The sequence below is a fragment of the Schistocerca americana genome, chromosome 5, assembly GCF_021461395.2.
Source record: "Schistocerca americana isolate TAMUIC-IGC-003095 chromosome 5, iqSchAmer2.1, whole genome shotgun sequence".
Taxonomy (NCBI): domain Eukaryota; kingdom Metazoa; phylum Arthropoda; class Insecta; order Orthoptera; family Acrididae; genus Schistocerca; species Schistocerca americana.
The window spans coordinates 341,157,834-341,177,730 of NC_060123.1; the positions used below are offsets into that span (position 1 = coordinate 341,157,834).

General features: G+C 45.4%; 1 protein-coding gene across 1 annotated transcript in view; it reads right to left on the reverse strand.

Annotated features, from left to right (window-relative positions):
- LOC124616364 (zinc finger protein GLI4-like) overlaps positions 1-19,897 on the reverse strand; it is a 105,348-nt gene that overhangs the window by 37,338 nt on the left and 48,113 nt on the right. Inside the window, exon 4 of the mRNA XM_047144673.1 lies at positions 13,818-13,968. Coding sequence (XP_047000629.1) covers positions 13,818-13,968 — 151 coding nt within the window. The remainder of the gene's footprint in view (positions 1-13,817; positions 13,969-19,897) is intronic.

Sequence of the window (19,897 nt, forward strand, 5' to 3'; positions counted from 1 at the left end):
GTTCCGATAGGTGGCAGCGCTATACGTAGCCTTCAAAATGGGGTCTGTAACGGAGGTGCGACCAAATTAAAGAGCTGTCATAGTTCCTTTTGACCCAAAACCATAGCGTCGCAGATGTCCGTAGGCGCTTGTAGAACGTCTTCGGAGACCTGGCAGTGAACAAACGCACGGTGAGTCGTTGGGCGACGCGTCTGTCATCATTGCAATAACGTCACGCAAACCTGTTCGATCTGCTGCATGGCGGCCGGCCGCACGCAGCTGAGACTCCTGTAATTTTGGAACGTGCGGACACTCTCATTCTATATGACTGACGGATCCCATTGAAACACCTCGCTGCACAACAAGGAGAGTTGCCCAGAAAGCAAGGCACCCCATTTTCTTTTCTCAGCGGAAAACAATGTTACGAATTCGAAACGTTACGTATGTATTATTTGAAGTCTCCTGAGGAAGTGCGCCAAGTATCCGTCACTTCTGACAGATAGCGTAGCTGCAGCGCAGTTTCAAAATGGCGTCTGTAGGTGATGTACGTTACAAGAAACGTGCCGTCAATGAAATTTTCACTGCAGAGAAAGAAACTGTGGGGAATATTCAGAAAAGCTTGTGCAAAGTCTATGGACATCTGCTGTTGACAGAGGTACAGTTAGTCGCTGTGAACAGAGGGTAAGGTCATCAGAAGGTGATTCGGCAGAGCTCCACGATTTGCAGCGGTCGGGGAGATCATCCACGGCTGTCACACCTGACACATCTGATCTAGCCCCCTCGGACTTCTACTTCTTTAGGCCATTAAAGGATGCCATTCGCGCAGGACATTTTGAGGACGATGAGGAGGTAATTCACACAGTGAAGCACTGGCTTCGCCACCAGGACAAGGTTTGGTACCGACAGAGCGTACGCGCCCTTGTTTCGCGCTGGAGGAAGGCCAAAGAAAGACAATGGTTCACATGGCTCTGAGCACTATGGGACTTAACATCTGAGGTCATCACTCCACTACACTTAGAACTACTTAAACCTAACTAACCTAAGGACATCATACACATCCATGCCTAAGGCAGGATTCGAACCTGCGACCGTAGCAGTAACGCGGTTCCGAACTGAAGCGCCTAGAACTGCTCGGCCACAACGGCCGGCTCAAAGAAAGGGATGGAGATTACGTGGAAAAGTAGGGTGTGTACGTAAAACACCATTCTTTCGGTTGTGTAATTCTCATTATGTTCAATAAAGAATTGTTGAAGAAAATAATGCACCGTAGATGTCCCTGTTGGTAGTGCTGACACTGGTTCACTAGTTGAGGTACTCAAATGTGTGTACCCGCTTTGCTCCTCGTCGCCTAACACAAGACCGTAAAGGGCAACGTAGGACTATCTGTGTGGAACTGCTTGCACTTTACGAGGCTGGTCGCGACAATTTTTTGTCGAACATTACCACAGGCGATGAAACATTGGTTGGGACACTTGAGTGGCGCCACACCGCAGCTCCTCCGAAGAAAAAGTTCAAAGCCGCAACATCAACCTGTTCTCATGGCGACGTTCTTCTGCGAGGCGGTTGTTCTTTTTGATATTCTCCCTCGTGGTGCAACGATCTGTTCTGAGGAATACTGCACTAAACTTACGAAATTGAAGAAACGCTTTCAACGTGTTCGTCGCCAGAAAATTACAAACTAACTTCGCCTTCTCCATGACAAAGCAAGACCTCACACAAGTTTGTGCGCACGAGAGGAGCTCATAAAACTCCTCATCCACCCTGCAGCAGGGATCTCGCTCCTTCCAGCTTCCGTCTGTTTGGCCGAATGAGAATGCACTGCGTGGGAAGCAGCACGTGGGTGATGGGGATGTAACTGACGCAGTAAGGCGTTGCCTCCGACGTCGACCGATAGAGTCGTACCATACTAGCATACAGGCCCTCTCAGTAGGGTGGGGAAAGGCAGTCGAACTGAACGGAGATTATGTTGAGAAACATGGTTTTGTAGTCAAAAGAGTGAGGAATAATATAGTGTATTTCAATCCTGAATAAAACTTACCTGCTATCAGAAAGAAATGTGTTGCATTGAATGTCCCTCGTACACTATCTGATCAAAAGTATCCCGACATCTACTAGTTGACATGAATATGGGGTGTGTTCATCCTTCGCCTTCATAACTGCTTGAACTTGGCTGCGAATGCTTTCAATGAGATAGCTAAATGCCTGTGGGTGAATAGTAGCCCGTTCTGTCTCAAGAGCAGATGTTGGAAGCTGGGGTCTGGAGCAACTCGACATTCTGATGCATCCTAAAAGTGTTGAGTGAGGTACAGATCGGGATTCTGGGCAGACCAAAAACCTTTGTTGACAGGTGGTGCTTTACGACAGGGTGCATTGTCCTGCTGACAGAATCATCGTCTCTGAACTATTCCTCTACTGTGCGCAGTATACGACGCTGTAAAATTTGCTCACATCCTTCAGCAATAAAAGACTGTACCACAAACACTTAAGAACAGTCAAATGCCGTCACACCACCTTCTCTGTACTTCACTGTTGGCACTACACTTGACGACAGGCATCATTCACTGGTAAGTGGCGTCACTCCTACATCACCTGAAGCGTATATTAGAGTTGACTAGAAAATCTGTGGCTTATAAGGAGCTGTTAGACTATTGTAATCCATTCTTTGTAACTCCGTACGCTGGGCTCCTCCTTGCACTGTGGAACTCACCAGGGACCCCTTCCGCTGATTTCATCCGATTTTTTGCGACCAACCTCCGGAATGCTCGACGTTCCCTGTCCGCCAGTACATGAGGAGTGCCTGGAATTGGTTTAGTTGTTATTGCTTTGCGTTTCTACTTCAAATTACCAGCGGTCGATTTGAGGGGCCTTACGAAGTTTGAAACGCTCCTGACTCACTCGGGTGACTTCTACTGACTGGTCCATGTTCGTAGTCGCTGGGCTCTCCTGACCTATCTACTCTGGTGTTAACTGCTTCTCTACTGACAACAGCTGACCGCGGTGGTCTAGCGGTTCTAGGCGCGCAGTCCGGAACCGCACGACTGCTACGATCGCAGGTTCGAATCCTGCCTCGTGCATGGATGTGTGTGATGTCCTTAGGTTAGTTAGGTTTAAGTAGTTCTAAATTCTGGGGGACTGATGACCACAGCTGTTAAGTCCCATAGTGCTCAGGGCCATTTTGAACTGACAACACAGTATTCGCCCAGCCTCCTTTCGTACTGGCCGATCAGACTCTCGTCACATCTAGGAGACAATTCCGTATTACATAAGAGTGTCAAGATATTTTTGATGGATTTTGATGTATTATATGGATCAACCAGCGCCGAAAAGAAGCGAAGACCCCACCATCATCGTGCAAGATGACGCTCGGTGTTTTTTGGAACAGACATGGTGTGATGCTGTGCTGCTAAAAGATTATCTACTTAAGGGGAATCCGTCGGAGGAGAATCCCCCCGAAATCTCCTAGAGACATTATCGGAGGCTACCGAGAAGAATTTCGCGGGAAACTTTCGAAGAGGTCGGTTTTGTTCCTGTACAATTCATTCTGCACGAGTCAGTCACTCAGGGTGCTTCATTGGGTTATCAAAATTTGCCTATCCACGTGTTATTCTGACATGGCAGCAGAAACTCCTTCCACTTCCCACGGATGAAGAAACCATTACGCGGCAGGCATTTACAGAATGACGAGGTAATTTTCGTGGTGGAACGTTTTCTGAATTGTCAAATCGCGGATTTCTACAACCAATGTCTCCCATAAATCATCGATCGTTGGGTATTGAAGGGTGAATACGTAGTATATTACTACCGTGTTGTTCCTAAAGCGAGCCGCACTTGTTATCCAGATTTCATCGTGGAAAAGTGTCTTATAACCGCTACCTTTTCTTTTTACAAAGAATAGCTGTACAAAATTTAAGCAAATTTCGAACAATGCAGCCTAAACTGGCGACAAGCAAACTTTTACCGGTGTTTTATTGACGTTAACGTATTCTAGATCTACCAGTATTGTTTCGTTAGCATATAATTCATTTCAGTACTGGTAAGAAAGCCTGATTGATGACGATATGAACGACCATTTAGAGCGAAAGAGTCATCAAGCCAAGGAATTTGGCGTAGTTACGATGCAAACTTCAGACTTACAATGGTGCGTTCTACGAAACCACAACGAACAAAGAGGCCGGAAGAAAATGTGGATTGGACGAATCTATCGTGCGACGTTGGGTTGCTTCATAAGGAAAAAAATGGATGAAGCGAGTTTCAACGAGAAAATCGTTCAGGCAACTGAAATGTGGCAAGTATCCGGAACTTGAAGCAAGGGTTCTTTCCTGTGTTCAAGATAAGACGACAGATGGGATGCCTACCTCAGGAGAAATTATTATCCAAATAAAGGGACTGGAAATCGCAAGAGTCTTAAACGAGAGCTGCATGGCATCGTCGGTTTATACGGAGAAATGGCTTTGCTCTCCGAAGTACTACACCAGCACAGAGGATGGCAGCGGATTTCGAGGAGAAGCTGGTCAACTTCCAGCGAAACGTCATGCATATGCGAAAGTGCCACTCATACCAGATAGTCAATGCTGACGAAACGCCAATGTTTTTAATAAGCCGACCAATACGACAGCACACATGAAAAGACCACAAAGCATCTCATTAAGAGGAATCAGAAATGAAAAAATTGAGTAACTGCGATGTTAGATGTTACAGCCGATGGGGGAAAGTTATCTCCTTATGTGATTCTGAAGCGAAGAATCATGCAAAAAAAAAAAAAAAAAAAAAAAAAAAAAAAAAACTTTTCTATGCGCTTATTGATTCGTTGCCAAGAAGATGGTTGGGAGACAACGCAATTGACGGTTGACTGGTTGTCTTCTGTCTGTCTGGAATCGCAGACCTGGGGCACTTTTTGCTAAGAGAGCCATGTTAGTTTTCGATGCTTTTAAGGGGCATATAACTGCTGAAGTAAAACATAAACTTGCTGCACAGAAGACATGTCTTATCATAATACCTGGAGGAATGACTTCGAAACTACAGGTACTAGATATGGCGATAAACAAATAGTTCAAGCACAACCCCCTAAAAATGTATTCAGATTGATTCTGGAAGAAGAAAATGTCCTTATACCAGTCTGGTAATACTAGGAAGGCACCAGTAACATTTTTTGTACGAGTCGATTCTTGCTCCATGGACCTCAGTATTATCAGAGACTGTCAATGAGCGGTCTACCCGGCGAGAGGCCCTCGTCACACGCCATTATTATTATTAATGAGAGGTTCAAGAAATTCTGCATATCGAATGAGCTGGGTGGCAGTGAGGACGACGTGCTGTGGGAAGGGAAAGAAGAAAGTGATAGGAGTCATGAACCAAATACGGGTACTGATAGTGTTGAGAGTAAATAACACAAAATATGTTGCCAATGTCTCATATCAAATGTTACAAAAAATGTTTACGTACATAACTCCGTCTTACATATTAGTACCATAACATTTTTGGTAATTTTTCTTCTCTGAACCAGTGAGCGGCTTATATTTGTGCTACATCCTATTTGGTTTTCCTCGAAATTTAGGGGTGTTGCTTTTATGGGGTGGCAGTTTATTTTCGGGCCAATACGGTAAAACCATGTTTCGTGGTCGCAGTTAATGTTTTCGAGGTGACAAGTAAAACATTGTAAGTAGCCCACACGGTTAGCTACAGCAACGCTCGTTTCAGTCCGAGCGTATCTGAGAATGCTGTGGCGCTGAACACTGAAGCTATTATCAGTTGTGTCTGCGAAGTCGACGGAGGCATAGCGCACTTCACCTCTACGACGGCAAAGCGCAGCGCATGCGCAGTATTGCGAGCGGGCCCCGGGTGTCCGGTACCCCATCAGGGCAGGGTCGTTATTAAATCGTCATACCCGCGCCGCTCGCTGGAGTCCGCGCACCGGCGCAAAAGTTTTTGTGACGCGAGTAGGGGGCGGGGGTGGCGGCTGAATAATTCCTCGCGGTCGTGGGAGGCGCTGCAGCCGGCGGCCGTAATTCCGGCCACGCCCACCGCGACCATGTATAATATAGAGCGCCGCGGCGGCGAGCCTCGCCCTCTGGGACCGCCTGCTGACGAGCTGATTCCACCTTTCTGGGGTACTTGTTTTACCGCCGCCGGCCGGGTTAAAAAGAATATAGCGTTTGCCGCCAAATCCCGGTATTAATCCGATCGTTTTGTCAGTTTGGAGGGGAAAGTTAATGCCGCCACGCGGCACGCTCCGGCCGCCGGAGTATTGCTTGACTTACAAATCGAAATCGTGGAAAGTAAATAATCGGAGAAGCTGGTCCACGTGTTTTATTCAGGATGTTGTTCCTACTGCGGCCTGTTACGGAGATGCCAAATTACAGGTTCCCTCTAATATTTGAAAACCTTTTTTAATGTTCTGTACTGTAAACTGGTCCCCGCGTTTCGGTAATAGCCAACAAATAACGTGCACAAAACATAGCCCTGAAGGGCGTGTTGCATGTATTGTTATTACAGTCGATAACAAACACCATGCAGCACATCAAACGTAATTTGCTTGAAGATTTAAAGAGGTACCGTAGGTCGATTGTGTCTTATCATTGTATCTAAGGAACATGCAAGCATATCGGACGGAAACCCCAAAAAAATAACTTAACGCCTGAACAGTTTAATATCAGGCAAATTTATATGAGAAAAAAGCGTATAAAATTTTAAGAAATATATAAAAATAAACCACTGTCGTTACTGTTTTTATTTCAAAATTATCGGTAGTATATGACACTGCGCTGACAATTCCATTACGACAGGTTACTCTGTGACTACAACATACAGTCTGAAGATCTGCGACATTGCCCGAAACCGGTAACTTCGAAATAAAAAGCTTCCTCCGTCAGCTAGCTGTCCCTAACCTGTTTGTTTAATTATATTCTTTCAAATGCTTCAAATGGTTCTAGGCACTATGGGACTTAACGTCTGACGTCATCAGTCCCCTAGAACTTAGAACTACTTAAACCTAACTAACCTAAGGTCATCACACACATCCATTCGGAGACAGGATTCGAACCTACGACCGTAGCAGCAGCACGGTTCCGGACTGAAGCGACTAGAACCGCTCGGCCACAACAGCCAGCAATTATATTCTTTCCCATTGTCTTTTTACTTAAATGTCTTGTTTTAGCGTATTCGTTAACGCAGGCCAATCTTGATTTCGCTCTTCTGTCCAATGAAAATAATGTATCAGTCACGTATTAGGAGTGAATTGTCTTCTGAAGACCGTCTGGTCTTCCTTATTTTCATATTTTCTGAAATAACTTTAGATGAACAAGGGGATTAGTTTTGTAACACGGGTACTGCAATTTATCCCCTAATTTTCTCTGACTTTGCTCTTGCTAGCTTACCACTGCACTCGACAGTGAATGGCTGTCATCTCTATTCTCCATTCCTGGTGCTAATCCTTTAAGTGAAACTGAACACGCTACTTTCTGTTAATCGTTGTTGTACTTTAATCTCCCTTCTTTTTCACTGAAGGGCGTTTGCCTACCGAACTGATAAACGGAAGGAGAAGTTTCATTCGAGGAAATGTTATTGTTAACTAGGTGAATATTCTCCGAATGACATTTTCTCCTTAATGTTTCTGAGCCTAGTAACATGAAGGTGCTCTTCACCAATGTAACAAATAACACCAACCATTCATATCCAGAGTTATAAATTCGGAAGTTGTTTATAGTGTGCCCTTCTTTCCTTCCTTCTCCTTTACTTTTTCTTGACAAAAATGTTATCAGAAATTCTACGGCTACTAAGTTCCATACAGGAGATTTTTACACCCTTGTCACCACAAATGAAATTCATGAACATTTTCTCAAATTTTTCAGTTAATAATTTCATGCTAAAACTAAATGAAATCTAATACACAAATTAATCTACGTTTTCTCTTTAAGATTAAAACGGAGCTGCAGTACATTCATCTGGTTCTAATAGGCCTACTGTCGAAATAGTACATGACGCCATTCAGCCGAAATAATGAACGCAGCTCTCATAAAATGAAGAAAACATTCAAACAAATGACCTCAATCCATTACATATAGACAAGGCATCACAGATAAAACCTGAGGTAAATTTTTAAATTCATGGCTTTCCCGCCAAATGTGGTAAATCTGTCATCATAAATAAATTATGAAGTCAAAATGATCTTTAGCCTTCCAGAGAAAACAATAGCAGGCCTGCCAGGTTCGCCGAGAGTGCTAATGCGCCACCCGGCGGATTAACGACGTGGGTCGGTGTGCTGGCCAGAGTGGATGTAGTTTTTAGGCTGTTTTACACACACTTCTAGGTGAAAACTGGGCTGGTCCCCACGTCCCGCCTCAGTCACACGCCTCGCAGACATCTGAACATGTTCACACTATTCCATATATTACACTAGACGCAGACAACTGGGATACACTAATTCCGTCCTGGGTGGTACGGGGTGGCGGCAGGAAGGGCATCCTGTCACTCCTTAACATTAACCTTGCCAAATCCGATTGTAACATTGCCAACCCTGCCAAACCGCGGGATAAAGGCAGAAGAATAAGACAACAGAACTTTTATATCCCGTCAAGGGTGACTTGATGCTTTGCACGCGCTAGATTTACAAAAGTACTGCGAATTTGGCCTTTCGTACATCTGACACAGGACACTAGAAAATCTTGACATATGCCAAATATACAGAAAACTTTGGCAACATGCGAAGACGAAGAAGATGACAATCAACTCCTGGTACTGACTATGCTTCATCTACAGCCTATAAAAGAAAGAAATGCTAATTACTGTAAAAAAACCTGAAACTTTTTAATGCGTCGGATAACAAAGACTTTTTGTGCAACATGATATGATTACGTTTGTATTATGGTGATAAATTGTTCAGTTGTAGAGATGCGTGCAAGGCGAAGGTACATTCGATTATTACAGCCCAGTAAATCGGGTGTGACAGTGCTCTGTGATGAAGGAAGCAATGGAAGTTCGTTTATCGAAGGATTTGATTGATAGAGATAGTGGTTTTAGCCTGGACGAAGCATGGAATCCGGCGCTTTCATCAACTCGCAACTATGTCGCTACATTGCAGCTCCTACTCATGTATGTATCGAGAAATCACTTTGCACTGACCGCGTAACCATAGATTCAGCTCATACGTGTACATAGCTATTCGCTGCCGAATAACATTTCTGCCGGTTGAGTATTCTGTGGGCGGAAGCGCAGTAACGCGGCTCTCGTGTTTAAAATAATGGATGCGACTGCTGTAACCTCTGTCTCTCAGCGTACACGGAAGACGGCCGAAATATGTTGAAGGGATGAAATTTCTGTGGCTGCATGCCAGAAATGTAATGGAATATTAACTGAAACACCAGAAACCGTGTTTTTTTAAGAAGGGAACTGATCGCACGCCGAGAAGCGACACTGATCGATGTGCTTCGCGCATGAAAGTGCCGTTCTCCTTGTAGCGAGACAGCAATTGCTTCCAGCTGTTTTAAGGCCGCAAAGACGGTCGTGAAATTTTAACTTTCTCCACGACGAACGACAGTATTTTGCTGTGTCCCGCTTTCTTGAATTGATTTATTAAAAAAGAATAAACGCCGCATTTAATAATCTTTTTCATTTCGTATTAAAAATTTCTAACGAGTGCCTCGATTTATCACAAACGCGCAGATCAATCGACTTGCATGCATAAAAAGCGCTTCATTTGTTTCACTATTTTCCCCCCTTGTAATTTGTACCGTTTTTGTAGAAGAATTAAATTCTGCATCAGCATTCAGTTCACGTGCTCTGGGGTTTCACATTCTACTTTTTAATATTATAGCTAGAATTTAAATACTGCGCTAAAACTTATGAAAGACTTGTCGCTTTAAGATATTCATTTCAAAGAGACTCGTATATGCAAACCCCCTCGTGCGTACTCGCAATGTTAGGGTGACTGCAGATCTGCTAAATATTTCCGAGAAAATATAAAATCCCCCTTTGGAAAACAGTGGCAGTCGTTTATCGACATTGTTAATGTAACTTTATGTGCTCCGTGCACCCCAGATTACTCAAGCGTAGAAGTTGTTTAACACAATAGAATCGGAAATGGTGCGGTAAGATAATTACGCCGGTGCCGTTCCATTGTTACTAGAAGATACAAAAGAAACTAATTCAAGAAATTTGTATTTCGTAATTGCAAGTTAAAGTCTAGAGTATAAATGAATGTAATCGGTATATGATGACAGATCGTAAGAGAGACTTCATCACTAATTCAGCTTCCATACTGTAACGTTCAGTTCCCCTCTCCGGTAGAGACCTGAGCGAAAGGGCCCAAATATAGCCGTGTACCAACCTTACTGCTTCAGTTAGCGTGCGATAATATTTTTGTATTGCTAATGCTGCATACAGACGACGAACAGCGAGGGATTTTGTTGGAATGTGGCACACATTTAGTCTGTATGATTGTGTGGTCTGCACATTCTCAGTGGAGTGATTGTGCTGACTGCGTGCAATGTAAGTGTAATATTCATGTTTTTATGAATACGAATGGAAATGAAAACAAAGATGTGTTACCGCATTTTTGGAAATAAAAATAGAAGCTTATTCATCAAATAGACAACAAATATTATGTACGAGTTTCTGAAATACTTCATCTGGATCACAGAATATTTTTATGGAGTGTGACAGCGATTAAAGCCATTCCCACATGTAAGCGAGGCTCGAATGAGCTGCGGTAGATCTTCAGGGTACGTCCTACCTATACAACGAAGTAGGTGTAAGAGCTATTTAGGAAGTATTCATAGTGTGAGATCAGGTTATTTACATGGAGCACAGAAGGACTAGGATTCATACACTGCTACAGTGCAACGAAAACCTAAGATTCTTATCGCTATACCATAGATAAGGCATTAGATTCTATAAAAGATTATAGTGAAACACATTCCTTCCAGAACACCACTTTTTTTCTACGTAACGTAACGTCACGTTAGGGGTGGTTTTTGGTGTTGAAATGGTAGTTCTTTTCACTGCTGGAAGGTGGTAAACAAACTGTTCGAAGCGTGTCTGAGTTAAGTTATGCATCTCGATTTGTTGTCACAGGGAGTCTAGCCATTCCTCAAGATTACTGGAAATCAGCAGAAATGAAATGAAACGGAAATACGATCACTTCACTAAACTGTCATTACCCATTTTGGTTTCCTTGTCCACCATCGTGAAGCTGAAATGAGACAAAAAGCTCTTACAATCACACATGTGTAGAACGAGAGTTTTTGGAAGGAAAGATAATTTTCGTTCGACATCTCACCATGTCTGATCCTTCTTACTTAAGAGACGAATTCCCTCCCGAAAGCACTTATAAACAAATAAAACTGAAATTTCGACCATAGTGGCAACGACGCCGAGTTTACGCCAGAAAGAGCAAGGCATGTGATCGATAAAACCTGACCGACGCGTTTGTCTGTCAGTACACATCTGGTGCCGTAACTTTGACACTATTTATTCTCAGCGTGGTGTATTTGATTTAAATTATGAGGAGTTTTTCGGAAAAGATGTAAAGTTTTTCCCCCGTTCATGACTACTATTTATCATTCACAGTCGCGAAAATTTTAAAACCGAATCTGCTAAACATTATATTCTTTTCTAAAGTAACTTCGCTACCTTCCACCGTAGCAAAATTTCTAATGCACACTTGTGCTGTGACTCTCAATTTGGAGGTAGCCGATTCGAATACAGGTGGTTGATGACATTTGCTTTATCAGTATTTGTTCTTGTCCGGCAAGAGGAGAGAGTTAGTTTGCGTTCTGTTCATGGGTACCATACTTGGTGCCCATGTCTTGAATGCAGTTCCAAACCTTTCATCGTTCTCATGAGTGAGATCTGTAACAGCAGATAATGAGCTGACTCTATCCTTGACCCTCTCCCTTCCCTTCAACCATAACAATATTACAATGTTTAAGCACTCATCGCAATGATGCATATGAAACACATATACACCATCAGCCAGGTCCTCCCCCGGTAGCTGAGTGGTCAGCCTGACAGAATGTCAATCCTAAGGGTCCGGGTTCGATTTCCGGCTGGGCCGGAGATTTTCTCGGCTCAGGGACTGGGTGTTGTGTTGTCCTAATCTTCATCATTTCATCTCCACCGACGCGCAAGTCGCCGAAGTGGCGTCAAATGGAAAGACTTGCACCAGGCGAACGGTCTACCCGGCGGGAGGCCCTAGTCAGACGACATTATTATATTATTATACCATCAGCCAGAACATTACGACCACCGACCTACTATAGATATAAAGTGTCCAAGCGATGGCAGCACCACCCGGCGAGGAACGACCGCTAGTCAGACTCACGTACGGTGCGTGTAATATCAGTGAGTGTGGGGTCTATGTGTGGAATGGGGAAGGCACGTGATCTATCTGAGTTTGACCGGGGGCAGATTGTGATGGCCCGGAGGCTCGGCGTGAGAATTTCAGAAACTGCACTACATATCGGGTGTTCGAGGAGTGCTGCTGTGAGCGTCCTCGGCACTTGACGAAATCAAGGTGAAACCACGTACATACGCCACGGGCTTGGGAGGGCACTCCTCTTTGTAGATGTCGGACGTCGTAGGGTGGGGAGACTGGAACAACAGGACACGTGGCGAACTGTGGCGGAACTAGCATCAGACTTAATGCTGGGCAGAATACAAATGTGTCTGGACGCACTGTGCACCGAATACTGCTAACAATGGGCCTTCGCAGCCGATGACCCACGCATGTGCCACATATCGGCAACTGCAACTGAAATGGACTCGTGACACGTGACTGTGCGTTGGCGCAACGACAGAGCGTTACGTGGTATGATTAATTTCGATACCTTCTTCATAATGCCAATGGGAGGGCGCCAATCCGTCGTCTTCCAGGAGAATAGCTCTTTGACATCTGCACTGCGGGACGGAGACAGTCTGGCGGCTGAGGCTCTGGGGAACATTCACGTGGGCATCCATGGATCCAGTGGAGCTCCTTCAAGGCACCATGACGGTCAAGGAGTATCGTACACTGGCTGCAGACCACGTACACCCCTTCATGACGATCATGGATCCCGACAGCAGTGGCATTTTTCACCAACATAATGCAGCATGCCACAAGGCGAGGAGTGAGATGGAGTGGTTCGAGGAACAGTCTCGAGTTCCAGTTGGTGTACTGGCCCGCCAGCTCGCCAGGTCTGAACCCGAACGATTACGTCTGGGATGTGACTGAACGTGGCGTCGCAACTCATCACCCCCTCCCGGGATTTACGGGAATTAGGTGACCTCTGTGTGCAGATGTGGTGCCATGTCCCTCCAGCGACCTACCAAGGCCTTATTGCTTCCAAGCCATGACACATCGCCGCTGTTACCCGTGCCAGAAGTGGACATGCTGGCTATTAGTTAGGTGATCATAATATTCTGGCTGATCAGTTGACTGGGATTCCCGCATATGCTGTCAACGGTCATTTCCTGAGTAAGGCCCTTACTTTGACTTCATTCGCTAACCTACTACGTGCCGCAAAAATTAAGTTTCGTTACTACATCAAGTAGATTTCTGCAATGGTCGGCACTTCAATGTCCTTGTCTCGCAAAACTTGACATATCTGTATTTGCTGGGAGAAGACTAACTCATCGTCAAGTTAGAAGGAAGGTCAGCGTTGGCCATAATGTTGATGGTTTATTGACAGCAAAATCAATTTCCAATCACATAGTGATCATCTTCACTGCTGTGGTGTACAAATTAAACACATAGGCACTGGTGTCAAGTTATTATCAGTAACCAAAGCTATGAAACGATCACAATAACTCATCGTTCAGCACTCTCGCAGAGGTCGCGCGCGCAGCAGCTTGCAGAGGAGACTCACCTGTGTGTATGTAGGTGTGCTTCTTCATGTCGGACTTCTGGTGGAAGCGCTTCCCGCAGAACTGGCAGGGGTAGGGCCGCGTGTCCGAGTGGATCAGCAGGTGCGTCGACAGCGTCGACGACCGTTTGAACGACTTCCCGCACTGCTTGCACTGTCGGCAAAAAGACGGACGCATCCAAAGTTAGCGCCACACATTGCTTCTAATATAGTGTACAAACATCAAGGTCAATGTTTATTAGTGTAATGTCTTTGGTCATTGACTGTCGCCGAAAGCTGAGCAATGTGTATGCTCTCTTTTCTGCGAAATACCTTTACAACACTTTTAGTAGAGCTTAAATCTGCTGTGAGTGTTCTACGCAGTCCTTGAGAGAGAGAGGATCCTTTGCAAAAGACTTCGAAGACAACGAAACTGACGACTATGAACTGAAGTGTCTCGTTAGCTGTTGTAATACAATTATACACATATCTGGCAAGCATTTAAGATTTGTATACATTCGTCGACAATGTCAAAGTAAGGTTTCCAAGAACACTACAATTAGTCCTGTGGCACAATCAGTTTTATGGGGTGTGTTTCGTGTTTGAAGCCCCTTAAAACCCTTCGTGTCCAGTATGATACGAAGGTAAGGAACAATTACACACTGCTATTAATACACATATCAATACAGTGTTCATGCCCAGTTGCATATCATTGTGAACCGGCCGAGAAAAATAGAGGGTAGAAATGAGGGGCACCAGAACGAAGTTATTGTAAATAAAGTGTTTCGTTGGATTATTAAATATATCGGAAGCCACAATAATTCTACCAGACGCATATAATTTATTTTCCGAAAACGGACGTGAACATCGTTGATGTAGGGGTCAAGAAAACTGAGTGTTATCGATGAGTATATTTCCATTGTTCACGAAGAAGTAGAATAGTGTCAAATGTTATTTGTCACTTCCTCACTACCACAGCCGATGTAACTCAAAAAATGCTCAAATGAGTGTGAAATCTTATGGGATTTAACTGCTAAGGTCATCAGTCCCTAAGCGTACACACTACTTAACCTAAATTATGCTAAGGACAAACATACACACCCATGCCCGAGGGAGGACTCGACCCTCCGCCGGGATCAGCCGTTCAGTCCATGACCCGATGTAACTAATGAGCCTACTCTATATAGCGTAGATCAAAAGTACCCTGATTTCAGGCATGCAAATGTTTTAATGAAATACGCAGGATGTATGGTTGTTGTGGTCTTCAGTCCTGAGACTGGTTTGATGCAGCTCTCCATGCGGATGTATGGTAACCATAGACATAATGAACTGTAAGGGCTCGAATGAACCATTCATAAAATTGAGTTTTTCAGGACATAAAGAACAGAAAGTTGAAGCGTACGCCACACTGTTTCCTTATTGATATATTTTCTCATTTTAAGCCAAACGTACGCTGTAGTATATGTCCGTGGAACCAGATGATAGGTAGGATTATTATCAAACTGGAAATGAAGTCCCATGCTTCTTGACAGAGCGTAGGGGGACGATGTGGATGACCCGCACCGCCGTACTAAGGAAGGTCCTAATGGAGGTGGTTTGCCGTTGCCTTCCTCCGACCGTAATGGGGATGAATGATGATCGTGAAGACGACACAACAACACCCAGTCATCTCGGGGCAGGTGAAAATCCCTGAACACGCCGGGAATCCAACCCGGACCCCGTGCTCGGGAAACGAGAACGCTACCTCGAGACCACGAGCGGCGGACATTATTAAACTCGCTTTCCAAAATAAATCTTTGTTGCAAATGAAGCGGATTTTGGACGAATGTCTTTCCACTGTAAACAAATCGTTGCTATGTACGAGGAAACAGCGTTCAGCAAGGTTTCCGCACTAATGTGTAAAACATAAGGACAAAGTAACTTTCTCATGACGTGTCACTGCCAAGTAACACAGCTCGATGAGCCTTGGATCACATATAGAAAGAAGTGCTACAGTAGAGCACAGAAGGCAAATGAAAGCAAGACGCAAAGACACAAACCCGAAATAGCACTTTTCATCAAAGATAAAGTTACACTCAAGCCACCACGATTTACGATAGCCCCTTGGACGTTACGAAAGACGAGAATTAGACCGTAATAGGATGTGTGACGACCACGGACGGCAATGCGTGATTTGCGAATTGTTCTCCTGTTGGCCGCAAGACTGGTAAAGAGTTGTTGTGGTAGGGCCATCCATTCCTCCAGCAGCGCGCTTGACAAGCGATGGATGGTCACTGGTACATGTGGTCGTGCTGCAGTACGTATCCCCAACGCATCACAAACTCCAGCACGTGCTCGATGGGATTTAAATCGAGGGAATGGACAGGCCATTCTATTCGCCGAATATGCTCTGTCAAGAGCTCCTCCACCTGTGCTGTTCGATGCAGTCGCGCACGGTCGTCCATAAAAATGTGGCCAGGGACGAATGCATCCCTGGAAAGACGCTCATTGGGAAGGTGTCACAATTACGTTGTACGAGGAGAGTACTACGTTCAAAGGTTTGGAGATCGGTACGCAGCCTATGTAACATTATGCTCCCACACACACCTAACACCTGGACCACCAAAACGATGACGTTCGAAAATGTTTCTGGTACATTATGTATGATGGTACGTTCAGAATCATAGACTGAATCTGTTCTCTTCGGAGAAGAGCATCCTCCCCCCTCGTGGCAGGGATTCGACAAGTCCTTGGGAAGTTTCCGGGCGTTCTGCAATACCCGTAAATTATGAGCCGGTGTAGGCACGGAGCTGGCGTCACATAGCGTCCCCGTCAGATTCATATCACGGGAATTTGAATTCACTTAGATGCTCCACAAACCACTGTAGGACGATTCCGGCCTTGTGACACGGACAGTTATCTTGCTAGCAGATGCCATTGTTGTTGGCGATGAGGTCAAGCATTAATGGATGTAGGTGGTCCGTAAACCCCACAGCATAATATTGTCCGTAGAGACCATTGTCCACGGCGCGGTTCATGTTTCATGTTCGGCTCAGCCGTTCGTCTCGAAGATGGCGTGTCTGCACACTCCCATCTTCCAGCTGTAGCCAGAGACCTGATTCTTACGATCAGGTGACCCATTCCATTGCTTCACTGTCCAACCTAAATGATTCCACGCCCATTGCATTAGTAACTTACGATGTCATTGAGTCAATGCGGGAGCACATAGGAATCGTCGGCTGCGAAGTTCGGTGTTCAACAAGGGTGAGCAGACGAGTACGCTCCGAAACACACGTGCGTCCACCAGCATTGCACTCTATCCTCTAAATGGTTAGATAGCGGCCTATCCTGCTTCACAGATCGTAAAAGTTTGTGTCTTCGCCGTTCTGTCCTTCAACCACTTTCCGTAGATACTCAGGGCAGTAGCATGCCAACAAAATGGTTCAAATGGCTCTGAGCACTATGGGACTCAACGGCTGAGGTCATTAGTCCCCTAGAACTTAGAACTAGTTAAACCTAACTAACCTAAGGACATCACAAACATCCATGCCCGAGGCAGGATTCGAACCTGCGACCGTAGCGGTCTTGCGGTTCCAGACTGCAGCGCCTTTAACCGCACGGCCACTTCGGCCGGCAGCATGCCAACAGCCAACCAACTTCACCGATTTAGAGATGCTTGTTCCCAGATTCCGGACCATAACAACCTGCCCTTTGTCAGCGTCGCTTAAGTCACTGGATTTCCCCATTTTCAATCCGTATCTACGCTATAGCCTTTCCCCATTCGTCTCTGCTCCGCTTATATACTTTCTTTACTGCGTCACGTTGCGGCTACATCTACAGGCTGCATGCAGTCTTGCGTTGGGTACTGCTTATAATGTTTTCGCTTATCATCTGTATAACGGACGATACTTACAAGTCGCAGAGAGGACGGGCACTGAGACGCAACAAGCACGTATGAGGCGCAGGGGGAGGGCTGGTACGGAGACAGTGGACCGAATGCATGGGCACTCGACACCGTGGCGTCTGATTGCACAACGGTGGATTTTCCATAGATATTCAAATTACGTAATCTAAATCCGTGTCATTCCAGGGGCTGTCTGCTCTTTGTCTACAAGGGATGCCATCAAGTACAAGCAGTCAATAATTTGCCTCTAACGACGATGTAAGTCATTGATTGCTGAAGCTCATAACCGAACAGACGAGAAGATTTTAGCGAAACAATAGGCACATTTAAACTGATGCATTTGGGAGACTGACAGGAGAAGCATGGCAGACATTAACAGAGTTAGTCAACTGCTTACATCCATAGATTGTTATCGGTAGTTCTTTTTGTTTTAGAAAATTTCGTTCTCCTCAGAGGGTGCTGTTTGCAGCCATTTCTTTTTGTTTTCTTTCGTATCTTCTTTGTTATTTTGTACTGTGAAACTGAGAAAGTGTGGTGACGGAGCAGAAGAAGGGAATATCTCCCAGACGGAAGTAAGTTTAGAGAGATTTTGGGAGATAGCTCCTGTATTTGCCTCACTGCCAAGTGAAATTCCAGAAAACCTAGCTGAAACCGGATGCCAGAAGGCTGGAAGGAGAGAAAGAGTAGAATCTAACGATCTGTCGACAATGAGATCATTACAGATCTAGCACAAGCTCAGATTGCTGAATGATGGTGAAGGAAATCGACCGTGCCCTTTGCAATGAACGATCCCGGCGATTGCCTTAAATGATTTAGGGAAATCACGGAGGACCTAAATTTGGATGGCCTGGCAGAGACTTGTGCTGTAGTTCTCCTGAAAGCGGGTTCAGTATGCTAACCACTGCTTCACCTCGCTCGGTAGGAGACTTGTGCGGTCTCTCATTGAACGTGTACCGATTAGCCAACCCACGGCGGTCCATGCTCTCTTTCCTAAGTTCGATACCATGCCAACGCTTTACTTGGGTCCTGTCACTCCGTCCAGTATCCCCAGTCTTCGTACAGTACATCTCGCTGCGTGAGCTTACGTATTGCCAGCGAGAGGATGGGGGGGAGGGGGGGGGGGGGAGGAGGTGGGAACTGAGGCCTCCATGAGTTCGTATCCAAAGCCGCGGCTATGGAGGAGATAGTTAACAATGTTTACGAAAACAAGCGTATATTCTCTTGTGAGTGTGACTCTAGCTGGTACCACTGTTTTTCGAGATGAAGAGTGGCAGCAGACGCAGGATGACCGGCAGTTCGTTTGTTTGGTGTCGTGCCGGCGCGCAGGTGCGCGGGAGGTTCCGCTCTTGTGTGCTGCGGGTCTGGTTTGCACAACACTGCTTGCACAGCGGCGCAAGTGTTCCCCCTTCAGGTGCGGCGTGATGGAGCACATTTCCTGCCGCCCGGCCCGCCTCTTGTCGTCTGCGATACCCTGCCTGCTACTGTACACCAAGCTGCCGTAATCAGCGCACCGCCGATATCCGCCACGTTAGCACTGATATGTGAATACTTCACTCTTACTGAAGGCCTAAATTTTCTTAAATTTACGCTGAGATTTCAATGTTTATAGAATAATAGCGATTTTCCGAGAATGATTTTGCCCCTTTTTGACAGTTAAAAATGTCAGTAATGATATACGTGACGGTGTAATTAAGCAGGACGAGACAGGGAGATGAGACAGACCTGGATCGAATTCGCATGGTGGTTTGACGACTACTGCTCTGTTAATATGGTACACCGTCCACACTTTGTGTCCTTTCTAGGCGCTTTTCCACTTTCCTATAGGCAAATACTTGCGCTCCCCAATCTCGACTTCAGAAAACACGACACTCAAAGAGTTAAAAAAAGATAGCACACAGAACAAAGCTTACACAGTTCACATACATATGACTCACAATGCTGCCCATTCCGCCCTCCCCCCCCCCCCCCCCCTTTTCACAAAGCACAAAGTCCCAGATTCGCTGACGACTGTGACGACAGGAAGAACATCCGGCCGCAAGATTAAAATAAAATAAATTTTCTAGATGACTCCGTAAGAAGGGCCAAACGATACTAAAGAGAGGGGGGGGGGGGGGGGCGCGGCGGAGGGACAGAGATGGAGAATGGTCGGTTGATTTGGGGGAGGGGACCAAGTAGAAGGTCATCGGTCCTATCAGATTAGGGAAGGATGGGGAAGGAAGTA